The sequence below is a fragment of the Diabrotica virgifera genome, chromosome 3, assembly GCF_917563875.1.
Source record: "Diabrotica virgifera virgifera chromosome 3, PGI_DIABVI_V3a".
NCBI classification, from domain to species: Eukaryota; Metazoa; Arthropoda; class Insecta; order Coleoptera; family Chrysomelidae; genus Diabrotica; species Diabrotica virgifera.
Window position 1 is genome coordinate 16,014,095 of NC_065445.1, and position 27,414 is coordinate 16,041,508.

A 27,414-nucleotide genomic window follows, 5' to 3' on the forward strand; every position below is an offset into this window, starting at 1 on the left:
ATTAATAAAACAAGCTAAACAAACAAATTTGGTATTCGCAAATTACTTATACTTCCTATTAAATTTTTGAAATGTTGGAATCTTAAATGCATATGCTTTTACGTAAAAAAATAACTTCTGATTATAAAGAAAATCTATCACATAGGTTATTGACTGACCTTTTTGATTCACACACAATGATGTCTCCTCTTGACCCAAACAGCTCCTCCTTGTTGATTATGTTAGGCTACCAATCAAAGCCCTCTCCGTTCTCAGCAAACAATCCAGCAGGATACCAGCAACTATTTCTCCAAAACACAAGCCAGGCCTCTTTTTGCCAGTACTCGTTCAATAAACTCCAAAACTCTCTCCTCTCTTTCTCTCAACAATAATCTCCTGAGACCCAAGTATCTTTTTTACTTGGTGTCACAAATAATTTTAATAACGATAATTCTTGTAACTTACTCTCTTGGACTTTACAGAATCAAAGAGGTATTTCTTCTCGATTTGATTTGTCTCTCGTTCCACTTTCAGCTACTCTCACTATCAAAAACAACCACTAGTACCTGCTTCTGAACTACTCACGAAAACTTTTGACTGCTCCTCGAATGTCCGTAACACAATGATGTTTTCTTTTCCAAACTGTCTCAACATTCAAACAAAACTTTCCCCATTCCAAATTTCCAAGCCAATCAGAAACATCTCTCTCTCCCCATTCTTTTTTTCATTCGAAAACCCACTCACACTCTCAAAATTATTCCTACCATCATACTAATTACTTTCGGGAAATTCTACAATATTTACTCGGGGTTAAACATCGGGGTTAAACAAAAAGCTTAAAATTCCAAACTTTGTTTACCTTCATTTTCTAAGAACTAATTACCTATGGCTTCTATCTTTCCCGTAATAAACAATCGGTTTAAAATACTAATCCTAAATAACTTTCACTTCACTTTTATTTACAAAAATGTTTTTAATATTCTTCATGGAAAAATTCATTAAGGAGAAACCATTTTGCGTTGAAAGCTAATTTCTAATAAATATTTACAAATCAATATACAGGGTGTATCAAATTTATGTGCCTGCGTTATATTAAAAAATTAAAATTTTTATTCTATCTTTGATTGATAAATTGAAACACAATAGTATGTATTTATTTTTTTAATTTTTCCAAGTGGGCCGAATTTTATTAACAAATAAAAAAACCACATCTCTTCAAATAAATTTTTTTTATGTATATCTTGTCGAAATAAATATTTTTTCTCTTGGTAATTTTTGGAAAAATGCTTCCTTTTTGAGTTATTTTCAATTTTTTGTTGTAAATTTATGTTTTAAAATAATACACATAAAATCTGAGTTTAGTGAAATATTCAGAGTAAACTAAATGTAAGATCAAATACTTACCCGACTCTCAATGTCGGGAGTATGTCCATATTAATAATATTAATGTTTAACTAAGACATAAGTGATTGGGAAACAACAGTAGTTAAAATCGTACAAAATAAATATTATGTATGTACCTACTTTACTTTAAACAAATTTTCTGTTGGACCAAACACTCATGTTCTATTACAGGGGTGGCCAAGCTCCTTGATAGCCCGAGCCATTTTTCAAAATTTGAAATGTTTCGAGAGCCGCAATTAAACAATTATCTAAAAAGTGTACAGAAGCTATTACATTTTTCTCTCACTGTTTGGATTTCATGAATTTTAAAGTGAAATAAAATGGTTAACATCGTTGTTTCAAATATTCAAATAATTCTACAAGCAGCCTTTGCTAATTCAGGATACTTCCATTCTTCATCATCTTTCCATCTTTTTCTGGGACTGCCTACTTTTCTTATATCGTTTTTCAAAAAACACCTTCTTTACACTCTGTCTTCCTCTGATTTACCACATGAACTGCCCATCTTATCTTAGCGAATAATTAGTTATACAGTTTTAATTTAGATTGTCTTTTTAGCTGCTTAGATCTTAATAATGATGGTAGGGAGTATAATGTTCTACTCCACGCAACTATCCTTGCTGAGACCTCTTTTTAGTTATGTAGTTATCGTGTGTGATTACCGCCATATATTTAAAATATTTTTTTACCAATTTCAAATTGTGGCCATTAATAGTTATGTTCTGCCTAACTCCTTGGTCTTGGATTTTTGGTTATTAGCATGTATTTCGTCTTCTCTTCATTTATTTGAAGGCCCAGACTACCTGTTTTCTCCTCGAGTTGTGAAAGCAACTCTCTCACGTCTCTTGTGTAGATTGAGTGACTGCACCTATATCATCAGCAAATGACAACAGTAGTTTTGATCCTCGATTCGCAAAATCCTTCTGTCAGCTCAGATGATATTTTACTTATTACATATTCTAAGGCCAAATTGAATAGCAACAGTGATAAGGGGTCTCCTTGTCCAAGTCCTGATGTTACACTTAGTCTTTTATATTTGTTTTCAGTAATTTAAGACATTTTGAAAAACAAAAATTAAAAGTAAATCAGGTCCATTTATTGAGAGCCACAAATAATCCTTCAAAGAGACACATTATTCTTATTATTCTTGATATACATCAATGATTTACCACTTTCATGTCAAACTGCGCATTTCACTCTCTTTGCAGATGACACAACAATCTCATCCTGCAGTAAGGATTTGGTAACAGCAGTGGGGAGTTCGTGGGGTTCAGTGTCGGAGGCAGAACAATGGTTCCATTCTAATAGGCTGTTTCTCAATACAACCAAAACACAGTCCTTACTTTTTTCAACTAGAAATATTCCTGATGAACTGGACAATGCATCCTGTGCTAAATTTCTTGGTGTTCTGCTGGACCCTGGTCTGATATGGGATGCTCATACCACCTCTTTAGTGGCAAAGCTATCATCAAATACATTTTTGCTTCATGGACTTTCATCCTGTGTTTCCGCTTCCATACTAAAGCAGGCATATTTTTCTTTTTGTCACTCACATATCTCCTATGCTATTCTCGCATGGGGCCATAGTGCAGGAGCGAAGGATGTATTCAGACTGCAGAGAAGGGCCATTCGCATTGTCGCAGGCTTGCCATATAGAGCCGATTGCAGACAAGTTTTTATAGATTGGAAAATATTAACATTACCTTGCCAGTATATATATGATAATCTTATATATGTAAAATGTAATATGCATAAATTCCAGACTCATGAACAGATTCATAATATTAACACACGCTTTAGAGGGAACCTTGCCCCAAAGTTTCGTAGGCTGGAGAGGTGCAGAGATGGCCCATCATGTCTGGCTATACATTTCTTTAATAAATTACCCCTAATAATTCGAGAACTGCCCTTAGATACATACAAAATAAAAATCAAAGAACTTCTTTTGGTGGGTGCTTACTATTCTCAGGAGGAATATCTCGGGGCTACCCTGTTGTGATAGTCCTACAGCTCTCTTAAATGTTCTGTGTGCTCTTGTGTTTTTATGCTAATATTCTAACTTTGTGTTAAGTATTTAGACTAGGTGATAAAATTTTATAGATTTTACTTATTAAGTGTTAGCTTGCCAATGTATTTCAATGATGCATTTTAACAGACTTTGACTTATGTAAATACTTTGTATATTGACATCAATAAACTGAATTGAATTGAATTGAAACATGTGACTCGCGAGCCATAGTTTGGCCACCCCTGTTCTATTATTTTGAATACATATTTTAAAATAAACTAAATTTCAGTGTATAGTACAATGCCCGGTGTTGCGGAAATGGGAATGGTCTGGATGGGGTCTGGCCAGACAGCAGGTGATATGTCAATGGGGGAACTGATGCCCAACGATAACAGTGACATTCTTCTAGATCACGATAACATCTATTATACACCATCCAATCACAGCATGTCTAATCAATCTATGGATGATATCCACACTGGGCACAGTTCACATATGGTAAGTTAAAATTATTCCTTCTATGGTACTGTCAAAATGTTAGACATTAAAAAACAATAAAATCAAATATGCGCTCCAATAATATCTACACTTAAGAGCAAAATAATCGACTCACTTGCTGAATTGTACACGTTAGAAGTCTAGAATTTCCTAAACCTGTTGTCCGATTTGAGTAATTTTTTTAGTATGTCTTTATATGCCTTATTATTTAAGAAAATCGATGTAATATTATTGTTGATAGACAGGTAAAGGTAATTTTATACCGGATGTAACAATCATACTGTGTTTTTTTTCTTAAAGTTCGGAACACCCTGTGTAATATTCTAGCATATACAGGGTGTCCCAAAAAGATTGGTCATAAATTGTACCACACATTTACAATATAGTATATTGTCATAAATAGTACAAATGTTCTCATAAAAAAAGTTACAGCCCTTTGAAGTTACAAAATGAAAATCGATTGTTTTTAATATATCGAAATCTATTAGAGATTTTTTATTAAAAATGGACATGTATCATTCTTATGGCAGGAACATCTTAAAACAAAATTATAGTGAAATTTGTCCACCCCATAAAAAATTTATGGGGATTTTGTTCCCTTAAACCCCCCCAAACTTTTGTGTACGTTCCAATTAATTCATTATTGTGGTACCATTAGCTAAACACAACGTTTTTAAAACTTTTTTGCCTCCTTGTATTTTTTCAATAAGCCAGTTTTTATCGAGATGCAGCTTCTTTTTCAATATATTTACGAAAAAATTTTATGGGGGTTGTGTTCCTTTAAACCCCCTAAATGTTTGTGTATGTTCCAATTAAACTATTATTGTGGTACCATTAGTTAAACACAGTGTTTTTAAAACTTTTGCCTCTTAGTCTTTTTTTTCATAAGTAACCTTTTATCGAGATGTAGCTTTTTTTTTCAAAATATACCTAAACATGTAAATTATAAATAAATTTTCAGATTATTAACAGGTCTCTATTGTACTTCTTAACCATACGCAAATATGTGGTTAGTCCAGAAAGCCACTGCGCATCCGCTAGGGAAAATATTCTAATTCGGATTTCTTGCACAATCTTACTTAACAAGGACTCCTTTTAACTAAATTTTTTAAACGTTTTTTTTTTGTTTTTTCCTAAAATGATTTTTCTTTGCATGGAAAAAAGTTATTTTAGGTTTTTTGGATCATTCCAAACAGAAAAGGTCTTTAGTGACTTTTCTCTAAAATTGATAGTTTTTGACATATAAGCGATTAAAAATTGAAAAGTTGCGAAATCGGCCATTTTTAACCCTCAAAAACTATGTGAAAAACTGAAAATTTGAATGTTGCCAAGGTAGGTAGATATTCTTTAAACATCGATTGATGAAATCCCGAAGAGTTTTTTGCAATACAATATTCAAAACTCTTTTGTTTTTTAATTGCTAATCAAGCGTGCGCGACACTATTTTCCACCGACAGTATGGTGCAAATGAAAGGAATAAATTCGTTATTTCGTAAACCGGCGACTTTAAGGAAAAATCCCGAAACAGGTCGATTTTGATTTTTAAGTTATGATATTGTGGCATATATTGTATACTAGTAACGTCATCCGTCTGGGCGTGATGACGTAATCGATGATTTTTAAATGAGAATAGGGGTCGTGTGGTAGCTCATTTGAAAGGTTCTTCAATTCTCTATTCAGTAATATAAACATTTACATAATTATTTATACAGGATATCCAAAAGATTTTTATTAAATTAAATTATTTGACAAAAAAAGAAGTAGAAGGACACCCTGTATAAATAAATATATAAATGTTTACATTACTGAATAGAGAATTGAAGAACCTTTCAAATGAGCTACCACACGACCCCTATTCTCATTTAAAAAAATCATCTATTACGTCATCACGCCCAGAAGGATGACGTCACTAGTATACAATTAAATTACGCTTGATTAGCAATTAAAAAACAAAGGAGTTTTGAATATTGTATTGCAAAAAACTCTTCGGGATTTCATCAATAGATGTTTAAAGAATATCTACCTACCTTGGTAACATTCAAATTTTTAGTTTTTCACATAGTTTTTGAGGGTTAAAAATGGCCGATTTCGCAATTTTTCAATTGTTAATCGCTTATATGTCAAAAACTATCAATTTTAGAAAAAAGTCACTAAAGACCATTTCTGTTTGGAATGATCCAAAAAACCTAAGAAAACTTTTTTCCATGCAAGAAAAATAATTTTAGGAAAAAAACAAAAAAAAACGTTTAAAAAATTTTTGACCACCTTTTGGTCCTGGCAACATGCAAATTTGTTAAAAGGAGTCCTTTTTGAGTAAGATTGTGCAAAAAATCCGAATTAGAATATTTTTCCTAGCGGATGCGCAGTGGCTTTCTGGACTAGGTGGGTTCGACAAATATTCAAAATATCTCGATAAACACTGGCTTATCGAAAAAGTACTACGAGGCAAAAAAGTTTTAAAAACATTGTGTTTAACTAATGGTGCCACAATAATAATTTAATTGGAACGTACACAAAAGTTTGGGGGGGTTTAAGGGAACAATACCCCCATAAAATTTTTATGGGGTGCACAAGTTTCACTTTAATTTTTTTTAAGATGTTGCTGCCATAATAATACCACACGTCCATTTTCAATAAAAAATCTCTGAGAGTTTTCGGTATATGAAAAAAATCGATTTTCATTTTGTAACTTCAAAGGGCTGTAACTTTTTTTGTGTGCACTATTGTATATAGGTAAGTAAGGTTCAGTCAACCTATTTTTGACCCCAGAAACTGTGGTATAATTTATGACCAATCTTTTCGGGACACCCTGTATAAAATATTTAAATTAAAACTCAATTGTAGCCTTTGGCTTTCTTAACATCTTGTTTTTTGATTCATTCGCTTATGTTCGATAATAAAAGAGATATGTACTTTTATATTACAAATGAGGTATGCTATTTGGTCTTGATCAATATCATTTCAAATCTCGAGAGCTACTGTTTCTACCTCTTGTAAGGTTCTAGGAGGTGGCAAACGCTGTCATAGTGTTCTTCCAATTATGTCCCACAAATTTTCGATCAGGTTGAGATCTGGACTATGCGATGGCCAATGCAAAGTCCGAAGATTTATCTGTTGTAAATATTCGGTTACAGTTCATGAACGTGGTCTTGCATTATCGTGCATTAGCAAAAAATTGTTACCAATATAAGGGAGCGTTCAAGTATTACGTAACGCGATTTTTGAAGATTTTTACCCCCCCGCCCCAACCGCGTTACGTAATACTTGAACTGTCCCTAAGGAGCCGATAGCATGGTAGCTAAGTCCTTCGCTATGTAAGATCTTTACTTGAACACACTCATCGCGGGTCAAATTTCACCAAATACCAAAAAAAAAACAACGGACTTAATTTAAACTTTTCTAATATATTGAATGATTCATCATCATCATCATCATTGGCTCGACAGCCCTTTCTGGGTCTTGGCCTGTTCCAGGATTCTTCTCCACTCTGATCTGTTTCGTGCTTTTTTTCTCCAGTTTTTTATTTTTAAGGTTTTTATATCATTTTCTATTTGTTCTAAATATCTCAGCTTCGGTCTTCCTCTTGTTCTTTTTCCTACTGGCATCTGTTTGAATATTTTGTTTGGTATTTCGCCTTCTTCCATTCTTTCTACATGTCCCATCCAACGCAGCCGTCCTATTTTGAATATTGAATGATTATTGAATAATAAATCTACTAATTTTCACAACAAACCAGACACTTTTTGACTGTTAACCATTTGACATCCATTAAATTGTTAATTTCTCATAGCCTACTTTAGGCTTGTGTATTAAACTAAGCAGAAACTGAGGATTTATTGATGAAAAACATCGCTAGTTGTTAACGTACCTAACTTTTTATTATCCAACATAACCAAATGAATCAAAAAAGAAAATGTTAATAAAGCCTAAGGCTACAATTGAGTTCTAATTTAAATATTTTACATATTTATGCTAGAATATTACACAGGATGTTCTGAACTTTAAGAAAAAAAACACAGTTTGATTGTTACACCCGGTATAAAATGACCTTTACTTGTCTAGCAACAATAATATTACATCGATTTTCTTAAATAATAAGGCTATAACATACTAAAAAAATCACTCAAATCGGACAACAGGTTTAGGAAATTCGAGACTTCTAACGTGTACAATTCAGCAAGTGAGTCGATTATTTTGCTCTCAAGTGTAGTATTATTTATTTGTATAACCTTACTTAAATCTTATCACTAACTACTTCTACTGCTTGAAATAATAATTAATTATCACGAGTCTACCTCCTCAACCCTCCTTTTCTTCTATTTCACCCTTCATAGTCAGCTGTAACAACTCGTACTTATCATTTCTAAGTATGTGCAACAAATATGCTGTATTTCATTTTGTCCACTTGTTCAATATTGTCATTTTTTTTCTGGATCCTTCCTATGAATTTACCCCTCTTATGCTGGGGCCACAGTAACATTTAACGTTCATTATCGTATTAATTAACACACCAAAAATGATGGAATAAACTGCGCATTAAAGTGACCAGCCACACATATTTTAGCGCGTAGTCATCAGAAAAGCATTTTAATCAAATAATTTCAAGATGGAAGTCGAAGCTGCTACGCTGTTATATTTTATGAGTGCTAATTATTATTTCATGAATTTATTATTTTACACCACTCCATTTTCGTAGAATAGTACCTATGTATGTATTTCACAAAACAAATTACACTGCAAGCTAGACCTTGTTGCGTATAACTGAAACAGCGCTAGTGTAGCCAAAACAACGCGATAAGTAACGGAGTAACTTCTTTGATGTGTCGAAAGAAACCGCCACCCGATCTATCGCCTAATGTTTAACGGGATTAATAATGGCAATAACAAATTATCGCGCTAAGTCGTGGCTACACCTCTCTTTAATGTCAAATAATGCGTTAATTAATGGCATTAGACGTTACTGTGGCCCCAGCATTACTGATAACCATGGTTTTTGTTTCCTTTATGTTTATTGTTAAACCAAATTGTTCCCCAGTATCACAAATTGTGTTTAGTAGCGTCTGCAGGTCTTTCTCACTTACAGGGATAATGACTGTATCGTCAGCATAACGAATATTATTTAGATTTTCACCATTTATCTTGATACCTTCTGTAAAGTTTTCAAGTGCTTCTGATTCTAATATTGGCGGACCAGTTAAGTCTGTATTTTCATTAAATCAAGGTGCCTAAGGCGAACCCTTTATCATTATATGTATCTGATTTCAGGATACTATGGAAAACTATGACATGATGCATTACTTAGATATAAAAAATGAAAGCAATGATTCTAGCTATATGGATGATGACAGCCCTAATCCTGTATATATGATTACAACTTCTACTCAAACACTGCCATCTCAAAAGAAAATTAAGCCAATCAAGCATCCTGGTCTGGTACTTAAGACGCCAATAGCTTACCACAGCAATACTGACCCATCTGTAATACCAATTCAGAAAGATGGCATTGGTAAGTATAGTAGACACGGAACTTTGTCAGAAAGCGCAAAACTGGCCCTCTCAATGTTCGGTATAAATGTTTAAGTAACTCAATATGGCCGGTTTGATGATAAGAGCTTGCCGATATTTTAACATCACATTAATCATAAAAATTAGTCATTATACTAAATTCACAAACAAGATGCAGTAGAAATAAACAAACCAAACTTGAATGTTACGAGGAGCACCCTCGAATAATGATTTACAATGTATAAACTTTGTAAATCATGATTTGAGATTTATACAATGTATATACTTATGTACATTGAAAATCATAATTTGGGAGTGTTCCTCGTAGCATTGAAGTGTCTCGGTTTGTTTATTTCTACTGCAACTTGATTGTAAATTTAGTATAGTAGTCTACTTGCATATTAGTACAGTTAAAATTATTAGATTAAGTATTATTATTATTATATATATATTAAGATATAAGATTACTATTAGTTAAAATATTAAGCAAGAATAATTAGACTTTTTTCTACATTTGAGGACAAAAAAAGCAATGTCATTAACATAACTGATTCCAAAATTATTTTGCACATCATTTTTGAAACGCTATTTGTTTAAAATATCTCATTTTTTGTTGGTAAAAAAATATATTAATCCGTCTGGACTAAATTACGGTTCTATTGAACACACAATGTTGCCAAACCAAATTTTGTTATATTCGGTTTAAATTTTCCAACCGATTTCCGAAGCGACTATGAAAGTTTTATTTTTTTTATGCTCTCGGAGTCACTTCTGTAGTGTCCCAAGTTGAGTTTTTAAAGCTGTCAAACTAATGAATATTGTTTCACTAATAAAGTAAATTGTCTATTTACAGCCGTATGTGAAAAGTGCGGTGCGATAGGGGTAAAGCACGCTTTTTACACCAGGGAACGCCGTTTCTGCAGCATGGCCTGTGCGAGGGGATATAGCGGCCTTATACCGGAACCTCTACCCCAACAGTATCCAAGTACACCAGACAGCAAGCACCATTTTGCTAAGTATCGGTTCAGTATGAAGCTAGAAGACGACTTCGCTGATTCATATATTGATGATACAATACCACAACTCTCACCTCTACCAGAACTACCTCCTATTGACGATTCCCTTCCTCTCATCAGGAGGAAACCTGCGGAACTGGCCAATTCGTTTGATTGGGATTCTATGTTTTCGGAGCCCTACTTTGTGGGTAAGCATTTGACAACTTCAAGCATTTAGATGTAGCCAATATTGTTTAATTTAGCATAATTGTCTCCCTCGTGGAGACTTGGGTAAGGTGATTCAAATTAGCTTTACATTATCTAACAATAAAACACTGAAAACGTTTGTTTTCTATACTTCCACAAAATTTATTATAACTATGTGACTACAGCTGTTACACCAATAGAAAAACAGACACTTCTACATACGCACTTCACCTTCTAGATCAGGGGTCACCAATTACCGTGAGCTAATTTTGTGCGGACCGTCAATAAATTCAGAATATACCTAGTGTTTGACAATTTTGAAAATGTTTGGCCATGAAATTGTGTACTATGTTTGGCTCAACTTATGTGTGCGAAGCCGCTTTATCAAGAATGAACTTTATTAAAAATCGGTAGAGAACTCACTTAACTCGGCACCTGCCACATGGGGTGCTACTAGCACCCCATAACACATTTTTATCAAATATTTGGTATTTCAAGTTTGGTAACTGGGTAAGTGTGTCATAGTAGCTTTCCATAATATTATATAGCATAGATTTGTTAGCGTTTAAAGTGGTTATTTAGTGTCATTCTGAACTTGTAGCTCTAAAGTCGAATTGGGGTGTCATCATCTGGCACTTTAATTTTTAATTTTTTTTTTATATTTTTGATAAACAGGTCAAATTTACATTATTTATTGAAATAACTGATTTAAATTATTAACATAGACTCTATACTCACTAAAATTTTTTTTAGATATTTTACTTCACTTCATTTATTACGGTTTGGTACTTGCTAATTTGCTTATATGTAACACCTTTTTCATTTTATTTTTTAACTTTTATAACATATTAGTGGCTAATAAGTGAATAAAACATGTTTTTTTATATTCTTGTGTTACTCAACACATTATTTTGTTTTTTAAACAAGTAGATCACAGAAAATTTTTAAGGGGTGCTGTGAGCACCCCACGTGGCAGTTGACGCCTTGCAAAGCCACGTGGCAGGTGCCGGGTTAACAGATGAATATCTTAACTCCCTAATGAGACTCAGTTCCACTAAACTCACTCCAAACTTCAGGCAGGTTGTACATAAAAAAATGTCATTTTTCTCTCTGATAATTTAATTTTGTAAAGAGTTTTCCCCTTATTGTTAAACTTACTAATCATTAATTTTGAAATTAAGTAAGCTGTAATATAAAATTGTCATGTGCATTTTTTTATATTAATTTCCTCTCTACTATAATATGTTAAGTGGGAGTACTTTTCAGATGTGCATTTAATTAAAATAATTTTCAGATTTAATAAGTTTGCAACAAACACCTTGCATTGAAATTAATGTAGAAAAGATAACATGTTAATTAGCATTTTGTACTATGATTATTTATTTTAAATTCCTCAGTTTCCTTTCTACAAAATTGAAGATGTCTAAAAACTTCATTAGCATTCAAAATATAAAATCCTAATTTTTAAAATATTCTCAATAACAATTTACAATACTGCTGTTTTCAAAATATAGGTACTGATAATAACATCAAAACAATACACAATGAATTTATATTTTATTTATTGTACCAGGAAAACTTACAGAAAAGTATACAGTAACCAAAAAATAATCAGATATTATTAGTTTTCCTTTCCATATTAGTCCATGTGTGAGGCCACTTTCGTATGAAAAATGTTTCTTACTCGATTTCTTTGCGGATTCCTGTTCAAAAATGTCCCCTTTAAACAAATTAGAAGGGTGCCGGGTGAAACAATTTTTTAATCAAATTCAAAATTATTTTTTTGCATCGAAAATAAATTTTTAGGTTTCTTGGGTAATTATAAACAAAGGTCTTTTGTCGTATTTCTGAAAAGTTGATAGTTTTCGAGTTATAAACGATTTAAAATCTGAAAAATGCGAAATAATGCATTTGCGATGCTTGAAAACTCATTAAGTTTTAATAAAATGACAGATCTTTTTTATTTAAGATGACCCAAAAATGCTAATAACATATTTTCGCTGGCAAAAAGGTGATGTTTTGAATTTGTTAAAAAAATATTAACAATTTCTGCCCAAAAATTTTGCCCGGCACCCTTCTGATTTGTTTATAGAGGATATTTTTTAACAAGAACCCACAAAGAAACCGAATCAGAACAGTCAGACACAGGCAGCATAAATCCGGACCCCGGAAGTGTCATAGGTTTTCGAAACGGACCCTCAGGGAAACTAATTGGTAACCCCTGTTCTAGATCATAATCATTCTTTTAATGAAGAGTTTCAAATTCTGCATATTCAAAATAAAGGCCTTCTTCTTCTTCTTCTTCTACGGCACTACAGCCCAAATTGAGCCTTGGCCTCCTTTATTTTTTGCCTCCACCCTTGCCTGTCTGTGGCTGCTCTTCTCCATACACGGACTCCTAAAAGGGCTTGTGCGTCCCTGTTTACTGTGTCTTCCCAGCGCTTTCGTGGCTTCCCAACCGGTCTCTTTCCTTGCATTCTAGCATTCAGTGCTCGTTTTGGTAGCCTATCCTCTCCCATTCTTATCACATGTCCGGCCCATTGCATTCTTTGTAATCTAATGAAGTCTGACAGGGGCGTTTCCTTATAAAGTTGATAAAGCTCGTTGTTGTATCGACTTCTGAAGATTCCGTTTTCCCTCACAGGTCCTAGTATTCTCCTAAGTACTTTCCTTTCGAATGTGTCGAGTTTGTTTTTGGATGTTTCTTTCAGCACCCAGACTTCACTGCCATAGCACCATAGCATGTTATTGGTCGAATTAAGGTTTTATAGATTCTCATCTTTGTATTTCGGTGGACACTTTTTGACCGAAATATATGGGAGAGGGCAAAAAAATAAAGGCCTTAAGCTATCTTTATTAGAATCTATGGAAATTAATAAATTGAAAAATACGGATATAATTCTGAATGACCAACTCGAGACAAACAGCTCCCCACTCCTCAACCTCTTCAGTTAAAGACTTTAAAAAGGCAAACCCATAGTAAACTAAATCACATGAGAAAGGCACTCTGCCGAAACAGCTGTAGTCACATAGTTATAATAAATTTTGTGGAAGTATAGAAAACAAACGTTTTATTGTTAGATAAAATAAACTTCCATCAAGTAATGGTCGAATCCATCAATTAGCTTTACATTAAAAATGAATAAACATTTTCAATTTTACAATATTTAGCTTTCCATTTTTTTTAGCGGCACCAGTGACTTGTTTCAAGCATGCTCCTATGGCAGATATTTGGGACAATATCATGGTTGGTATGAAGGTCGAAATAGAAAATACAGACTGCGATAATGTTTCCGAAGCTTTTGCTGATTCATTTTGGGTCGCAACTGTCGTGAGGATAGTTGGGTATAAAGCTCAGTTGAGATATGAAGGTAAGGCAAATGGAGGAGTAGAAAACTTAACTTAAATTCCTTTATTGCATTATCCATATTTGTGTATTTATTATTTTAGGGTTCGGTGAAAATGATTCCAAAGATTTCTGGGTGTCGCTTTGTTCCAATCAAGTTCATCCTGTAGGATGGTGTGCCACTAGAGGAAAGCCTTTAATACCGCCAAAGACAATCGAAAACAAATATAGTGATTGGAAAGATTTCCTGAGGAAACGTCTGACAGGTGCTCGAACCTTACCTTCGAATTTTAGCAATAAAGCGAGCGACAGCCTGAAATCCAGGTAAATATTTTTAACGTTTTATTTTAAAATCTGCAAAAAACAAACAGGGTGACTCGTTTAAATTAAGTAAGTTAAAGATATTTCCGGTGAAACCAGAAGTACAGCAGTAACAAAAAATATGACACCAGATCCGTTGTGTCATTGTACTTGCATACAACGTTTCATGAATATCGTCTTTTTCGTTTCAAAGATATTTACTTGAATCCGTACTTTATTCCCACACTGTATATAATTTTAGAAACGAATTCTAAATTATTTTGTAGTGTATTTGAAACATTACATGGTTACAAACAACATTACTTAGTTAAATAAAACTAGTGTTAATGATAATTTATTTATTCTGACTAAAGGCGATATTTTTTACCATTTCCTTACCTTTTTTTTTTTGTTTTATAGGTTTGAATGTGGCCTTAATCTCGAAGTCGTCGATAAAGATCGTATATCTCAAGTGAAATTGGCCATTGTGCACAAAATCGTCGGGAAAAGATTAAACGTCAAATATTACGATATGCCACCTGAGGATGATGGCTTTTGGTGTCACGAAGATTCTCCATTATTGCATCCAGTTGGTTGGGCCAAGAAGGTAATATACATTATCCGTTTCTGCGGTTGGTACAGTTAAATTTAAAGCTAAAATCAATATTATTACAAGAATTAATATTAAAATTAAACTCATCAGGCTTCCGCGTTGAACCGGGTCTATATTCACAGGGCCGAACTTTTTACATCATCTCTGACGTCATCTTCAGTGATTCTGGAGTCTCAGTCTCGTAAGTCCCCAGACACTACACTGTTCACGGCACTACTGCTGTTGCAGACGGTTCATTTATACCGTCGATGATGACGAGGTTCGCTGGAGTGGGGGGTTGGCGCGAAGATTCTTGACGACGGAATTTGGATTGGTACTATCTATTCGGTAGGCTTACACCGGTCACGAATTAAGAAAGAAATGAACGAATTGACTGGTCCGCTGCAGTTTGACTATTTACACATGGGTGCAGTCATTTTTTATTTGAGGGGGTTCTTATATAAATCAAATAATTTTAAATTTTAGGTGTTTGTATAGCCTCAAATTATATTGATTTTTTTAAGAACTCTGACATTCAAAAGCAGTTATTATTAACTTTTAATTATAAATTATTAAAGTTAATGAATAAATACTCATTTTAAAAATACTCAATAATTATTTACTACATTGGAATGACCCAATTACTAATGACAAGAAAAATCCAGGTCCGGATTAACAACAAAATATAAAGTAATTTTTACCTTGAACCAACACCCTGTATATTGAAAATTTGTCTGCGCATTTTAAAAGAGCATAAAAAACTGTGGTTAAAGGTTCATTTTAATTTTTTGTGCAGATGATTTAATTATTACATCTAGGTCTGGATCCCGCGTATGAAAAAAAGTTAATTAATAGCAAGCTGAAAATTTGTTAATAGCTTAAGGGTGTCTAGTCGGACAAACTTTGATATATGGGAACACTGGAACAGGGAAGTTTTAATTGTGGAACAGGTTAAAAATTTGGAACGGTCAGACCACGAAAACGGCACATGTATTTTGTCCGACAGAACAAACTTAACTCTTCGAACAGAGATTAAACTCTCATGCAAAAATCAAACTGCTATTTATCACCAAATGGGCGTTTTAATGAGTGGAACATGTAGAATATGTCAAATGACAGGAATTATGACAGGTGATAAATAGCAGTCTGATTTTTGCATGAGAGTTTAATCTCTGTTCGGAGAGTTTAAGTCTGTTCTGTCGGACAAAATAAATGTGCCGTTTTCGTGAAATTTTTAACCTGTTCCACATCCAAAACTGCCCCTGTTCCAGTGTTCTCATATATCAAAGTTTATCCGACTAGACACCCTTAAGCTATTAACAAATTTTCAGCTTGCTATTAATCAACTTTTTTTCATACGCGGGATCCAGACCTAATCAATTTTGAAATTATATTGAAATTTTAAAGAACTCTGAGATTAAAAACCAGGTATTATTAACTTTTAATAATTTAATGTTAATGGATCAATCCTCATTTAAAAAATACTTAATACTTATTTACTACGCTGGCTTCATGCATTCTCTGGATTTGAAGCTGTATGCACATCATTAAAAATTAAAATTGCGAAAATTGGGATATTTTAATGATTTATTAAAGAATTAAAAAAACAGCTATATCTAATAAAAAAAATTCGTTTAAACAATTCAACAATTTAACAGAAATTAAAAATATTTGAACTATAGCAGTTGCTCAAAATGTCCGCCATTTTGTTTGATGCATTTACTTGCTCGTTTTAAAAGATTTCGAATCGATTTTCTAATTACCTTAATTTTCTTGGCAGCTTCTTGTCACCGTGACAGAATTAATCAATATGATTTCAAAATTACCGTAATTAAATTATCTGCGCAAAAATTTGACATGCACCTTTTAACGCAGTTGTTTATTCTCTTTTAAAATATATATAAAATAAAAATTTGAAAATTTGTCTGCATATTTTAAATTTGCACAATTACTTTATATTTTTTTTGTTAATCCGGCCCTGGATTTTTCTTGTGATTAATAACTGGGTCGTTCCAATGTGGTAACTAAGTATTGATTATTTTTAAAATGAGTATATATTCATTAACTTTAATAATTTATAACTAAAAGTTAATAATACCAGCTTTTTAATGTCAGAGTTCTTAAAAAATTCAATATAATTTCAAAATTAATGTCATAAAATTGTCTGGCCGAAAAATTGAAGCGAACCATTAAATTTAGTTTTTTGTGCCCTACTCAAATATGCAAACAGATTTTCAAAATTTGAATATACAGGGTGTTGTTTTAAGGTCACAATTACTTGAATTACTGGATTTTTCTTATGGTTAGTATGTCGGTCGTTTGGGTTTTGAATGAGACATATGTGTACCAAAAATCAAAAAAATATACAGGGTGGTTTCAAAGTTATGGCTTAGGAAAGAAATGGGCAAAATCCATAAAACACCCTGCAACTCGGTTATAGAAGTCGGTAGGGCAAAAAATGTAGTATATCTAGAACCGGCTCGATGACCCCTTTTCACCATTAAAGTATTTCCGTTTCCCAATGAAACACCCTGTATAATATCAGAGGCAGACTACCTTATTGTTGTCATACTTGCTCTTAATGACTTCTTTTCGCTGCGGTCATAATATTATTTAGAATATAATATTATTTAGATGTAAAATACAAAAAATTAAGATATTTCGACATAAACATGATTACCAACCTACCAATTTAACAATAAAGTTTACTTTTACTAATGAAAAGAGCTGTATATTAGTAGAAAGTTAACATTAGTTAAAGTGTACTTTGAGTTGTCATTATGAAATCGGGCGTTAATTTTTTTGTGTTACAAAATAGAAAAAATTGAATATTTTGTTTATATTTAGTTTAATCTATGGTATACAGTTAACCACTAGGATTTTCCCTTTTAATTTTTTATATTTTTTCATTGTGAATGATCGTAGAAAAATCATGCATACTACTCGCATTTAATTGGCATTATGATGCTCGTATTCTATATGACATTCGCCACTACACGGCTCATCTCTTATGCCTCATACTCGCGTTATAATGACATCATTAAATGCGTGTTGCATAATATATTACTACTACATATTATAATTGCAATTCTTACTTACTAGCTAAACTATAACAAACATTTTATTTTATTAGGTTAATCATCATCTGGTAGCTCCCATAAACTACCTCGAGCGCGTCAACGACGGCATTTTCGATGACGACGACGCTACAGAAGACCTCTTTAATCCATACCAAGTAGGCTTCATGGAAAATTCCGTATCTGGTTTCTGTATAGGGATGAAATTGGAAGCTATAGACCCGCTGAATCTATCTTCCATCTCCGTTGCCACCGTAACGGACGTTTTAAATTATGGTTACATCATGATACGTATCGACACATACGATTCTGATGTTACTGGAGCTGACTGGTTTTGTTACCATGTGAAGTCGCCTTGTATATTTCCTGTGGGCTTCTGTGAAAAACATAATATACCTTTAACTCCACCAAAAGGTAAATATATAATATGATTTTTCTTTTATTTTATTTTTATGTGTCTGAAAATAGATGATTGACTCAACTGAGGGACCGCAGACGTTCGGATTCAATTAGCGTCTCTTTGTAAACACAATGCAGTCGACTTTACTAAGTAACAAGACATTTAGTCAACACACACACTAAACATTACACTATAATCTGATTGCGGCTGGCGGCATGATTAATATCTATGCCATAAAAAAATAGATGTTTGTATTTCCTTTCAATTCGAATACCACTATTGATCTGTGTGTGTTTTGACTTAATTCAAGTCTCATCAGGAACACATGTAGTTTTCAGGTTTTGAGGCCCATCGAATTTTGTAGTACGTCATTGACAGGTAGCTAATTTAACAATATACTACTCTTTGTTACCAATTACCAATCTTTTAGTTTTACAAGAATTTTTGTTGAATGCTCTTGAAGGGTCTATGATCAAGTTGATGTCATTTATACTGACTTCTTGAAGGTATTCGATAGAGTTAATCATACTGTCCTAACCTCTAAACTACATAATGCTGGTGTATGTGGAAGATTATTAGGCTCAATGAAGAGCTACATTACAGATAGAACTCAAGTTGTAAAAATGAATCAATCTGTATCATCTACTATCAATGTAACCTCTGGCGTTCCACAGGGTGGACATTTATCTCCTCTGCTTTTTAATTGTTTTGTAAACGATATTAAAAATTGTTTTTATCATAGTAATATTCTTCTCTATGCTGATGATCTAAAAATTTATAGTCATAAAAAACTCCAATGACTGCAGTTTATTACAGAATGATTTGATAGTATGGTATAACTAGACCCAAACCCAGACATCCAAAGTGAAAGTTATCCTCCAACACCAAATTGTTCTATATGGTCCACATAATGTTCAGAAAAATTCACACCATTTTGAGCGTCGGGTTTGGGGGGGAGAGGGGGAGAAATCGGTAAATTCGTAGTTTTTTAAGTTTTTCGCCAATATTTATAAAACTATGCGGTTTAGCATGAACAATCTTCTATACAAAAATGTTCTACATTAAATTTGAAATAAAAAAGGCCCCCATGCATAATCCTTCTAAAATGAACGGTTCCGAAGTTACGGATATAGTATATTATAATTGGTCCAAAAAAGGCCCAACCCAGACATCCAAAGTAAAAGTTTTCCTCCAACACAAAATTGTTCTATATAGTCCACATATTGTTCAGAAAAATTCACACCATTTTGAGCGTCGGGTTTGGGGGGGAGAGGGGGAGAAATCGGTAAATTCGTAGTTTTTTAAGTTTTTCGCCAATATTTCTAAAACTATGCGGTTTAGCATGAACAATCTTCTATACAAAAATGTTCTACATTAAATTTGAAATAAAAAAGGCCCCCATGCATAATCCTTCTAAAATGAACGGTTCCGAAGTTACGGATATAGTATATTATAATTGGTTCAAAAAAGGCCCAACCCAGACATCCAAAGTAAAAGTTTTCCTCCAACACAAAATTGTTCTATATAGTCCACATATTGTTCAGTAAAAAGTTACACCAATTTGAGCGTCCGGTTTGGGGGGGAGATGGGGGAGAAGTCGGTAAATTAGTAGTTTTTTTACGTTTTTCGTCAATATTTATAAAACTATGTTTTAGCGTAAATTATGTTCTATACACAAAAAAGGTCCAATACATAATTGTTAATAAATCAACGGTTCCAGAGTTACGGAGGGTGAAAAGTGGAGGTTTTCGATACTTTTTATATTTTTTGGGCAATTTATAAAATTACTGATGAAAGAAATTTTTTTGTAAATAAAATTTGCTATTTTAGTGGCCGATGGTATGTTAGTGATAAGCCCTTGAAGAAACGTCAACCTCACCACCCAAAATCATCATCAATTGTCCAAATAATATAAAAAGTATCGAAAATCTCCACTTTTCACCCTCCGTAAATCTGGAACCGTTTATTTTATAACAATTATGTATAGGACCTTTTTTGTTTTAAATTTTATGTGGAACATTTTTGTTTAGAACATTGTTTACGCTAAAGCATAGTTTTAGAACGAGTGACGAAAAACGTAAAAAAACTACTAATTTACCGACTTCTCCCCCATCTCCCCCCAAATTGGACGCTCAAAATTAACTAACTTTTTACTAAACAATATGTGGACCATATAGAACAATTTGGTGTTGGAGGAAAACTTTTACTTTGGATGTCTGGGTTAGGCGTTTTTTTGGACCAATTACACTATACTACCTCCGTAACTTTGGAACCGTTCATTTTAGAAGGATTATGCATAGGACCTTTTTATTTCAAATTTAATGTAGAACATTTTTGTATAGAAGGTTGTTCATGCTAAACCGCATAGTTTTAGAAATATTGACGAAAAACGTAAAAAACTACAAATTTACCGATTTCTCCCCCCTCTCCCCCCCCCCCCCAATCCCGACGCTCAAAATGGTGTGACTTTTTTCTGAACATTATGTGGACCATATAGAACAATTTGGTGTTGGAGGATAACTTTCACTTTGGATGTCTGGGTTATGCCATTATTTGGATCAATTTTATCATACTATGAGTAGATTATTGGATTGGTGTAACTTAAATGCTTTGAATTTGAACATAAATAAAGGTAAGGTAATGAGATTTTTTAGAACAAACATCCAATTTCATTTGAATACCATATTGACTATTAACTGAATATTTTAGAGATAATCACAACATTTAAGGATCTTGGGGTAATTTTTGACCCTATAATAAGCTTCAGGTACCATTTTTCTTACGTTTCTAATAGATTCATGAAACTTTTAGGTTTCATGAAACGTAGCCTCTCTGAATTTGATAATATTTATTGTCTCAAAAACATCTACTGTTCCCTTATTAGATCGGTTTTGGAATATTTATGTTAGCAATATTTGGCCGCATTATAAATGTTACAAAGATCTATTAGAAAGAGTACACAAAAATTTCTTAAGTTTTATTGCTTTTAAATTGAGAATACCTGTAAATGCAATTGAGTACAATGTTTTACAATCTTTACTTAAATTGCCTACTCATGAAGAAAGGCCAATATTGCTAGGTGTAGCATTTATATATGAATTAATATGAGGAGGCATTGATGCTAGTGCTCTTTTGGAAAAGGTTTACTTCAGTACTCCCTGTAGAGACACCAGATCCCTAGACTTATTTTATTTAGAATTTCATATCGAACTTATACTGTAAATAAACAATTACAGAGAATGTGTAGAAATGCAAACAAATTTTAGTACTGATTTTTTTTATTTATCACTAAATACTACTAAGAACAGGATCAAAAATACCTTTTTATGTAATCACATTGTGCTGTAATAGTAAGTTAAATTTAAGACGATTTGTAAAAAAAAGTCTGTAAATAAACATTTCATTACGTAATATATTATGTCAAAGATTAATATATTAAATTATCAGTTTTTTTCTTATGTACAATTTACACTTATGTCACTTATGTATAAATATTTTTTGTAGGTTACGATGTATTAACATTCAATTGGAAATCCTACCTGCTGCAAACAGGTAGCAGCCCTGCTTTACCATCTTTATTTAAGACGTTTATTCCTTTACATGGTTTTCAACCGGGAATGAAAATAGAGGCAGCTGATCTCATGGCCCCACGACTGTTGTGCATAGCTACTATTGCCAAGGTAAGGCCAAGTCTATTGTAGAAAATACGAGTAATATGACCTTTATGTGCGCCAATGGAGAACATAAAATTCTATGTATATCAAAAAATTCACAATAACTACCTCTTAAAACCTACCAAATTTCAATTGCATAATATCTCAACCGGTTTTAGAGCAATAAATAAATCATCAGTTTGTAAGAAAAATTTCAACATCCCCTATCTCGGAAACGAAGCATTTGCGGACATACATTTATAAAGCCAACTGTCATTATTTTTTCATGCAGAATTACCCCTTAAAGTTTGTCATACTTATTTAAAAACACCATGTATTGATGAAAAACAAGGCTAGTTGTTAAAGTGCCCAACTTATTTATTATCCAACATAAGCGAATGAATAAAAAAACAGAATGTTAAGAAAACATGAGGCTATAGTTGGATTTTGTCTGACGCGAGCTTTGAAGAAAAGTCACAGTTTGATTGGTACACCCGGTCCGGTATACAATGACAATTTATAATAACAAGCAATAATATTCTCCGACGCCCCTGAGGGGCATAAGGAGTTTCGAGAAAGAAGAAGAAGAAGAAGCAATAATATTATTACAACGATATTGTTGAAGAATAAGGCTATAACATGTTCAAAAATCACTTAAATCTGACAACAGGTTTAGCAAATTCGAGACATTAAAAATGACCAACTTTTAAGGTGGTGCCTTAATTTGTTAGAAAAGTGTATTAAAATTAATGATTTTTTGTTAAAAAATTTTTTTGCGAAAAAAATAAATGGTTTTACTAACAAAACTCATTGGTTTCCTTAAGTTAATACCTTACTTTCTTATACAAAAAATAAATGCAAGCCTTAAAGCGAATTACTTGCTAAAAAGATTCAGTTAAACCAGAAAATTATTTTACTGTCCCTAATAATTTGGCCACCCACTGTATATACTGGTTATTTACTAACATCTAAGTTAATGATACTGACTGTATTAGGCAAATACATACTTACGAAATTGCTTGTTTTTGTAGCATTTAAATATACACTGCCGAGCATAATATTAGGGTGCACTCCGCAATTTGAAGTTATTTTAGAAATTACTATAACTATTTTCGGTGTAACATAGTTTGCTAACAGATTTCTTAAAGACATTTAAACAACATTTTTGTCCTTCAAAGTTTATTGAAAGTAATGAAAATGAACAATTTTCCTTTGATATACTAAATATTGATAAGGGATAATTTTAATTTGACGTTCTTTTTTTTTTTGAAACAAAAGAAATTTTAAGGACTGCAGTAGCGATTATTCCATCCTCTGGCAGTGATAACAGCTTGCAAATGACGACGATTTTGGATCACATTCTGCAGAACATTGTTCCATTCACCATTCCTGCAACAATATGTCGCGAAGCTCTCTTGAATTTCTGGGGACCGGCACATGACTCCGTAAACGTCTCTTCATCTCATCACAAACATGTTCTATGGGATTGATATCTGGACTGCGAGCAGGCCAAACAAATCGTGTGATTTGAACCTCGTCAAGGTACGCAGTAACTCTCCGAGGAGCGTGGGGACATACGCATTATTCTTCTTGATGTGCCTATCCGTGACGAATGTTGGCGATCATCATGGCAATCTTTATTTTATCTGCAGCAGCGCGGAAAAGCTGCACAGATGTTGTGTTGAACCAGGTTCTGAGGTTCTTTAACCAGGATGTTCTTCTTCTTGGACCTCGCTTTCCAAATATTTTTCCTTGCAGGATGGCTTGTAGGAGGGTATATCTGAATTCATTTCGCATAGTGTGTCCAAAGTATTCCAACTTTCTAGATTTGATGGTGGTTAGTACTTCTCGGTTCTTCCCCATTCTTCTAAGAACCCCTCATTATCATGCATAAATGTTAAGTCCTCTGCAAGAATAACTAAAAAGCAAGAAACTAAAATATTTTACGTGACAGGGTGCGTTCGGACGACCAAAGCGACTGGATAGCTGAGTAAGCGATAGCTGTCAGACGACACCGCTGGAAGTCAGCCGCTGAGACATTTACAAAGCTTTCCCTATTAACGCTGGATACAACCACTAAGCTGCTTTGTGCTGACAGTCAGCCGCTGTGGTCGTCCGAACGCACCCATTGAGTAACACGTGTCATTTTTGTCCTTTTTATCGCAATTTCTAATGATTTGTTTTTATTTGTTTACAACAGGTGACGGGTCGACTCTTGAAAGTGCATTTTGATGGATGGGAAGATGAGTATGATCAATGGTTAGATTGTGAAAGCCCTGATATATATCCTGTCGGTTGGTGTCAAAGTGTGGGGTATAAATTAGAAGGACCTCCGGCGTTCGCCAAGCAACTTTTACCAGTGGTGAAGACGCAAAAAGGTAAATATTTAACCAATCTATTTTTTAGAATAATAAACCAGATAATAATAGACTGTTCAATAAATTTTGATGTTCGATAAGAAAAACATAATTTTATGGATTGAAATACAGTTTATTATTTAGTATAGAATTTTTTAGGTATTAAATCATATGGAAGTCACTAGAGGCCAAATCTGGTAAATGCGGTGGATGTTCCAACAATTCTAACTTTAATTCATAGACTTTAGCCATTGTCAACATTCTCATATGACACGGTGCATTGTCCGGATGAAAAATAATTTTTTACTTCTGCAAATCAAGCCTTTTTTCACAAATGTTTTCCTACTTCTGATTTAAAAGGTTACAATAATATTCAGAATTGATTGCTGTGCCAGTTTACAAATAAAACCACAAACAAAATTTCTTTGGCTTCCCAAAAAACTGATACAACACCTTCTTGGCCTCTTTCTCGACACAAACTCGTTTCGAAGCCGAAGAATCCGGTTCACACCACTCTTTACCCTCTTTTTTTATTCATTATCATGGTGGTAGACCCAAGTCTTATCCATAGTAATGAATCGACGCATAAAATCCACTTTCCTTTCGAAAACGCTCTAAATGTTGCTGAAAACCATTATAGGTCTGGATCCTGCGTATGAAAAAAAAGTTGATTAATAGCAAGCTGAAAATTTGTTAATAGCTTAAGGATGTCTAGTCGGACAAACTGTGATATATGGGAACACTGGAACAGGGGAAGTTTTAATTGTGGAACAGGTTAAAAATTTGGAACGGTCAGATCACGAAAACGGCACATGTATTTTGTCCGACAGAACAGACTTAAACTCTCCGAACAGAGATTAAACTCTCATGCAAAAATCAGACTGCTATTTATCACCAAATGGGCGTTTTAATGAGTGGAACATGTAGAATATGTCAAATGACAGGAATTATGACAGGTGATAAATAGCAGTCTGATTTTTGCATGAGAGTTTAATCTCTGTTCGGAGAGTTTAAGTCTATTCTGTCGGACAAAATAAATGTGCCGTTTTCGTGGTCTGACCGTTCCAAATTTTTAACCTGTTCCCCAATTAAAACTGCCCCTGTTCCAATGTTCCCATATATCAAAGTTTATCTGACTAGACACCCTTAAGCTATTAACAAATTTTCAGCTTGCTATTAATCAACTTTTTTTTCATACGCGGGATCCAGACCTATTACTTCATTCAAAATATTGCTTACACTGCCCAATGAAAGAATGTATACCACCTTCTCAAATGCTTCAAAAAATATGGGCCTGAAAGTAAACGAGAAGAAAACTAAGATGATGGCATCAACACCCAACAATAGAGCCAGAAACATCGGTCACCAATTCACTGTTGATAACTCTACCTTTGAAGTGGTAGACAAAGTCACATACTTAGGCTCCCGGGTCACCAAGGAGAACGTCGTGACGGAAGAAATCAAGCGAAGGATAATCCTAGTGAACAAATATTATTTTGGACTGAGTAGACATATGAGAAGCAGAAAAGCCAAAAAACAAAAATAACCATATACAAAACCCTTATACAACAAGTGTTGACATATGGATCGGAGACATGGACCATCTCCAAGGCAGATGAAAACCTTCTGCTTATATTTGAACGAAGGATCTTGAGAGCAATATTCGGTAGCATCTGTGAAAATGGTATTTGGAGGTGGAGGTACAACTACGAGGTATACCACAGATATAAACATATATTTGGTGGTAAAGACATAGTATCTCTTATAAGAATAGGAAGACTAAGATGGGCAGGACATCTAGCAAGATCACAGCATAACAACTCTCCTAGAAGAATCCTTATGTCGCAACCTGTGGGAAGTAGAAATAGAGGTAGGCCAAAACTTAGATGGAAGGATGGTGTAGATGAGGATAGGAGAAAAATAGGCGCAGCAAACTGGCAACGGTTGGCAAGGAATAGGACTGACTTGGGAAGGTCGAGGCTCTTTCATAGGGCTGTAGCACCATTGATGATGATGATGACACTGTCCAATAAGATGCCTCTAATAGGGCTTCTACTAAACCTCTTTCAGTCACCCTTTTCGCTGTTTTTGGGCGTCCTTGACGTGGATCATCTTCAATGCTTGTACGACCATGTTTAAATCCAGCAACCCATCTTTCTATTGTACACACTAATACACTTTCAACATCTGTGTATAAAGGCTATAGCGGGATAAGATAGTAAAATCTGCACTCGGCTCGATTCTTACTTGGTATAGGGCAATCAAAAGTACATACCTAAAAACCCCCCTAACCAAAATTTTAGCTCCCTACGTGGCCCCAGGTGTCCCCTATCGGAAAAAATGTGTTTTTTCGAAAAAAAAATTTTTTGAGCGAACCATTGCTTTAAAAACTGTGAAAAAATTTGTGCATATAGATTTTTATGCCCAAAAACACATTGATTTTTTTCATCAGGAAAAATTTTTGAATTTTTCAAAAAATTTTTAGGTTATGTAGATAATTTTTGGCTAGCTGCGAAATAATTTTTTTCCACTATTTTGAATGGCGAAGATAGATTTGCCATTTTCTTGCCGGAAATTCCTCAAAATTCGAAAAAACCCATTTTTTAGTGTGTCCCCCTCATATTTTTAGCGTTTACTGAACGACCCTTTGATTTAAAAAATCCGAAAATATTTTGAATTAAACATACATTGTTTTGTCCAAAAGCATCCAGATTTTTTTGATTAAAATTGAGCTCAGGAAAAATTTTTGAATTTTTCAAAAAAATTTTAGGTTATGTAGATAATTTTTGGCTAGCTGCGAAATAATTTTTTTTTAGAATATTTTTTTCCACTCTTTTGAATGGCGAAGATAAATTTGCCATTTTCTCGTCGGAAATTCCTCAAAATTCGAAAAAACCCATTTTTTAGTGTCCTCCCTCATATTTTTAGTGTTTACTAAGCGATCCCTTGATTTAAAAAATCCGAAAATATTTTGAATTGAACATACATTGTTTTGTCCAAAAGCATCCTGATTTTTTCAGATTTTTTTGATAAAAATTGAGCTCAGGAAAATTTTTTGAATTTTTCAAAAAAATTTTAGGTTATGTAGATAAT

At 33.5% G+C, this 27,414-nt stretch overlaps 1 protein-coding gene across 3 annotated transcripts in view; it reads left to right on the top strand.

The window, feature by feature from the left end:
* LOC114328923 (polycomb protein Sfmbt) overlaps positions 1 to 27,414 on the top strand; it is a 49,905-nt gene that overhangs the window by 6,927 nt on the left and 15,564 nt on the right. For all 3 annotated transcript variants that reach the window (XM_028277912.2, XM_028277919.2, XM_028277927.2), the window contains 9 exons: positions 3,681 to 3,889; positions 9,155 to 9,395; positions 10,248 to 10,598; positions 13,785 to 13,967; positions 14,047 to 14,266; positions 14,663 to 14,849; positions 17,968 to 18,325; positions 21,816 to 21,991; positions 24,165 to 24,342. In XM_028277912.2, coding sequence (XP_028133713.1) covers positions 3,681 to 3,889; positions 9,155 to 9,395; positions 10,248 to 10,598; positions 13,785 to 13,967; positions 14,047 to 14,266; positions 14,663 to 14,849; positions 17,968 to 18,325; positions 21,816 to 21,991; positions 24,165 to 24,342 — 2,103 coding nt within the window. The remainder of the gene's footprint in view (positions 1 to 3,680; positions 3,890 to 9,154; positions 9,396 to 10,247; positions 10,599 to 13,784; positions 13,968 to 14,046; positions 14,267 to 14,662; positions 14,850 to 17,967; positions 18,326 to 21,815; positions 21,992 to 24,164; positions 24,343 to 27,414) is intronic.